At 37.2% G+C, this 5,781-nt stretch overlaps 1 protein-coding gene across 1 annotated transcript in view; it reads right to left on the bottom strand.

Moving 5' to 3' along the window:
• The window catches only part of LOC119829170, a 34,343-nt gene that overhangs the window by 11,419 nt on the left and 17,143 nt on the right, over positions 1–5,781 (bottom strand). The window contains exons 8-17 of the mRNA XM_038351572.1: positions 5,556–5,781; positions 4,849–4,932; positions 4,411–4,501; positions 3,759–3,968; positions 3,192–3,331; positions 2,390–2,569; positions 1,944–2,045; positions 1,465–1,584; positions 1,059–1,219; positions 741–847 (exon numbers count right to left, since the gene is read on the bottom strand). Of these exons, the coding sequence (XP_038207500.1) occupies positions 741–847; positions 1,059–1,219; positions 1,465–1,584; positions 1,944–2,045; positions 2,390–2,569; positions 3,192–3,331; positions 3,759–3,968; positions 4,411–4,501; positions 4,849–4,932; positions 5,556–5,781 (1,421 nt within the window). The remainder of the gene's footprint in view (positions 1–740; positions 848–1,058; positions 1,220–1,464; positions 1,585–1,943; positions 2,046–2,389; positions 2,570–3,191; positions 3,332–3,758; positions 3,969–4,410; positions 4,502–4,848; positions 4,933–5,555) is intronic.

The following is a 5,781-nucleotide window of genomic DNA, read 5'->3' as shown; positions in this document are numbered from 1 at the left end:
CGGTGAACGCCGTCCACTGCCGGTGGCTGTCGCCTGCGAAATATCCCATTGCTTTTAGAAATTAAAAAATATTTAAACGGAATTTGAACGCGATTTATTCATTATATTATTAACCCGACGTTTCGAACACTTTACAGCGAGCGTGGTCACGGGGTCTCCCCGTAAATGTATAATACTCGCGTAAAATCAAACACAAGAAAAATACTATTCCATTACTTTTTATTTTGCTTATTCATTTATTTCCTATTTAAAATCGTCGATGTCGTACTGCGCTAAAAATATTTATGTGATGGTCAAAGAACTATTATCAAAGTACTACATGGATTCGGTCATTGCAAAGTTTAGACAGATGGACGGAATGAAAAGTGCTTGATAGATGAAGCATTATCGTCTATATATATATTAAATTACGTGTAACTTCGTTTGTCCGCGATGGACCCCCTAAACTGCTCAATCGATTTTAATTAATTTTGAACACCATGTCCAGTTTAAACCAATTTAAAAGATAGAATGATTTAAATTATTAAAATTACGATAAATTATCACTACTCTCACTACACGGGCGGTGCTAGAACGGGCACTGTATATATAGAATCGGATGAATTGAAGAAATATCGATCAATTATTGTAGATAATATTTTGTTAGATTCCAATGAGACCATAATAATCAGTATTTGTAAATGACCTCATTAAATGATTTTTTTTTCACATTCTTTATTATCATAATAACATATTCTTACCAGTATCAGCGTGCGTAGATTTAAACGCGCCTCCAGTTGGCTGGAACACCTTGGAGCCGCCGGGACTCGAAGCCGTTATTCCAAGCAAGTTGTCGGACGATCCAGCCCTGAACATATTTATATTTCACTTTATTTTTTAAAATTATATTATAATGATAAACTAAAAAGTTTCAAGTATTTCTTTTGTTTCTTAATTTCATAATAAACGTGTACACGTACATAAATTCCAAGGGGAGTTATAGAAAACAATCAAGCAAAAAGCAATCTTATCTTCTAATCTTTAAAGTTTAAGTAACAATGAACATGAATATAACCCACCTAGCTTTAATAGCCTTCGGCCGTCGAGTATGGTCGTGGTGCGTTATATACTCTCTAGTCTCGACACCTTCTGAATCTGAATCGTTTACTTTTTCCGGGCACTTGAGGTCAATCTCGTTCGTTGTCTGTGGTGGAGGCGGCTCCTCCGTAGTTTGTGTTATCTGTGGTCGAAAATCAGGACATAATAAGAGTTAAATACTACTAAATTACCACAGGTAGTACGTAGTATGTACATATACAATCAAAGAATTTCAGTGTAAATGTGATTTTAAATTAATGACGTTTCTTTATAGGTGCATATACTCTGTGGACACAATACCCCATTCAGACTTTAAGCGAGCGTTTACACACGTCTTTTTACAATAAACGCAACATAAAAAAAAAAACAAAAAAACGCTCCGCTCACCATCGGTTCATCATCGCTGAGCTGCGGCGACGCCACGTGGCTGTACGTGTTCGCGTTCATCATCTCAGCACCGCTCAGCGTCAACCCGCTGTTCATCACGTCCGACGGGGTTCGGGGGCTCTGGCAACGGTGAATAATAAAATTAAAACACGCACCGAGACATTATAAAAAGGATATGTTATTATAATTTGAAAAAAAAATCACAAAAGTAATAATTTATATGGTTATTTGAAATGAGTAAAACAACTTGATCAAGTACAAAAGATCTACTTGAATTTTTTATTTGAATTTGAGTACAAATTAGGTCTTGCCCGCGGCTTCGCACGCTTTAAATTCGTAGTAAAAGTTAAAATTATAACCCCTTTAGTCCCCCTTTCTTCTATGTTATTATACATATAAAAAATGCCTCTTGAATCATTGTATCTATTAATAAAAAACCCTACCTAGAATACAGCATTAATTTTATTAAGATAGATTACCTGGGGCATGGATCCGGTTGGGTCTCTGCTGCTGGACGACTTGCGCCTGTCTTTGTTGCACCACTTCCATTCGGGGTGCGCTTTGAAGTGAGCCTCTTTTACCTACAATTTTATGGAAGCTATGATTCAAATGTTCGGGAACGTTCTGAGTGAGATGACAATTGTTTTTTTATTTAGATAAGTGTTCAAAATTTTAATTTAGTTAAAATATATACAAAATTGTATGCGCAAATATATTTTATCACAAAAACATTCGAAACGTCCCTGGGGAGAGAAAACATCAGAACACACTCAGTCTTTAACTTTTTAATATCGTGCTAACGAATGATAATCTTGATGATGGTACCAACGATATTAATGGTGGGATGGTGATGAAATTGATTACAACTATGATGGTGACGATTATGATGTTGATACTGGTGATGGTGATGATACCGTTCACCCACCTCGCTGGCCAACTCGTTGTACTTCTGCTTCTCGTCCGGCTTGAGCGAGTACCACCACTCGCCGAGTATCTTGCTGACGGTGCGGTTGTCCTGGTTGGGGTGCAGCTGGTGCACCATCTGCCGGTGCCGCTTCGAGAATATCATGAACGCGTTCATCGGCCGCCGGATGCGGCGCTCCTTCTGTTCCGTAAGAACAAGTTATATATTTTAAGTTATTATAAATGTAGCGTTAAATGCAATTTTTAAATAAAAAAAATGATAATAAATCAATAGAAAATGTTCCATGGCTGAGGTGGAATGGCGATATAAAAGCAAAGCCGCGTTAAGGCGATGGAAGTGGGTTCTCAACCCACCAATAAATGATTTTTTCTTCTTTATATATTTTTAAAATACGTACGAGTTATTATTTTACTAAATTAGTTAAATTTGTTTCCTTGTTCTTTTTTGAACAATTTGAATTTTCAAAAATGTTAAATTTTATTAGTATTTTACTAACATCTACCTGTAATAAATATTAGTAGTAATAACACACGCGTTTTGTTATTTAACTTAGCTGAAATGTATAAAATGATTTAACATTTTAAATAAGAAAAATAAAACAAAAACGATTGTCCCATTTCATAAAATAGAATGTCTAAAAATACTTATATCCAAAAATGGAGACTGCCCTACACAGTAATTAACTCAATGAAACCTCCATAGATCAAAATAACACTATAAACCAAAGTATCCTACCGACACCAAAAAAATACCAAAAAATCTAAAAAAAATATCCAAAAAAAAGCTAGTCCATAAAACCTACCTTATCCTGTCCCCCCGGCTGGTTGAGCGAGGACAGGCTCTGCGAGCGCCGACTGTTGCTATTATCTCCACCGTTTGTTCCAGAATCTTCGCACTCGAACACTTCATCGTCGTCGTCCGTGCACATTGATGTTACCGTATCTGAGGGGTATCATAATTGTATCGGGCAATGTTTGTCACAGATAAAAAACACAATATTTTTTTTAATTAATTTCCAATTAACTTAATTTAGAACAAAGGAATGGTGTTTTTTTATTTCATAAATAGTGTAGTAGTAAGTAGTAACACAACCACGCACTACGTGTATCGTCTTAACAGCTTAGCTAAGCACGCTACCCTTGTTTGCATGCAGCTCCTAACATAGTAAAAGCCGCGTTTATTAAATAAATTGTCCAAAATGGTAGCACTAATCGTTCCGTCCTACTCACACGCTATATATATCTTCTCACACTCTCTCTCTCTCTCACATCTGTCACACTCATCGTTACATATTATTACATTACAAGTTTGACCCGCCATTTTAGATTCTTTCCTATACGTGCGACTTGCACTTATAACGATCACTTACCGTTACTCTCAGTCTTGATCTGCTCCTCGCTCTTGATGTGCGGCGTGTGCGGCGTGTGCGGCGTATGCGGCGTGTGCGGCGTGTGCGGCGTGCGCGGCGTGCGCGGGGAGGGCGGCTGCGCGGGCGCGGCGGGCGGCGGCGAGCTGGCGCGCAGCCACGGCACGAGCGACTGCCACGGGAACACTGCGCCGTTCACGCCGCTCGTTGATACTGCCGAGCCATATATTTATACACAATCCTTTTTGGTAATCGTCTCAGCCCCCATGACACAGGTTTTCCTAGTGTGGAAGCTAATGTTCCAACTATGTCAGCAATAAGATGTATAGCAATAATAGTAGGCATATTATTTTAGCTGAAATTTTATTTTCTTTAATTTCATTTTCACTCTCACTCTCACTCACTCTCACTCTCATTCTCATTCGAATTTTTAATATTCTCCAATATTATGCTGCAACTAGACGCGACTCGACATAGTAGATCGTTAAATATCGATTACAGTAGTATCAGTATAGAAATAATTCGATCTAAATTTACTTTACGATTTTCAATGCTGGTACATCAAATTACCAACTTACAAAGTAAACCGGTTATGACAATGTAATAATATACAAATAAAAAAATAAATTTAAAACAGCAATATCAGTATTCTCACCAATTATAGCAGTGTGCGATGTGGGGGGAGGCAGGACGGGCAACAGTTGACTGGGGTGTACTATTACTGCACTACTATTCACATTATTTACCTGGAAATAACAAATCGCATCGTTGCACTATAAATAAAATATGTTAATCTAATATATATACACAAAACGAGTAGTTTTCTTTACACCTCTTTAGCCATTTCTGATACCATCAAAGGAGATTAAAATTTTCTAAGTCATCATGATTTTGAATCTTAATGATAACACTACATATTTCGTCGACAAGAGCCATTTCGTCACATATAGGACATATAGGACATATAAATCCTAATAATATTTGATGTCCACAATTTACAGAACAGAATTCTTTTTTTAAAAAACACTTCCAACACCACACACGACATACTTAACAATATTACACTTTAGTTATAATGAGTGTATGTACATACATGATCGCCATTATCTAAATTCCGTTGTTCCGTATCCGTGTCGTTGTTTATGTGCGTTGTTAGCTGATGCGCTTTGTGATCTATCTGTAACGTAGCATACATTAACAACAGTGCACCTGTTTTATATAAACTTTTATACATTACCGGAGTCATTTTCAACCGACCTCGAAAAAAGGAGGAGGTCTCAATTAGACTGGATTTTTTTTTTTTGTGTTTTTTCCTTTTGTGTTTGTTACCTGAGTACTTTCGAATGGGCCATTTAAATCTAGTCTAGTTCTGACAAAATACGGTTTGGTTTTTTTTGGTTAAAATAGTTACGAAACATTGTCATTCCATCTGGAAATAAACTTTTTATAGAATAACTGACAATATTTTCCATAGGCAAATTATAACGATATGTATAACCCAAAATTAATTATTATAATGAAACAAAAACATACTCAAAAACTTTTATGGATGCCGCAAACAATAAGGATAAATCAATATGAATACCGTGATAATAGTAATTATTGCATGGATTGTTTTACCGGCACATATTTGTGAGTAAGTACAACACAAATTCAAGGAAGCTGTAACATTTGACTAGTACATAATATGGAGCGTATTTAACAATAATTCTTGTTCCCATTCTATTTGTATTTAGAAGTTTTCGATAACTTTAAAAATATTACAATGCTTTTAAATTAGCCAGTACAGACACAACTTACTTGCACAGAATCTGGCGGCTCGTTCTTGATGAGCACAATCTTCTTCTCGATCGAGTTCTGCGGTATCACGTAGAAGCGTTTCACCGAATCCTTCGCCTCCGCGTCGAGCAGAGACACGAAGCGAGCTTGTATCGGCGCCGGCTTCACTAAGCGCTTGGCCTCCTCGGCCTCAGGCCGGTGACCGTCAGTTTGCGGGACCGCGGACTCCTCCTCTTCGTACTCCGGG

The sequence above is a fragment of the Zerene cesonia genome, chromosome 9, assembly GCF_012273895.1.
Source record: "Zerene cesonia ecotype Mississippi chromosome 9, Zerene_cesonia_1.1, whole genome shotgun sequence".
In the NCBI taxonomy this organism is placed as follows: domain Eukaryota; kingdom Metazoa; phylum Arthropoda; class Insecta; order Lepidoptera; family Pieridae; genus Zerene; species Zerene cesonia.
This window is presented reverse-complemented; position numbering and strand designations above follow the sequence as displayed.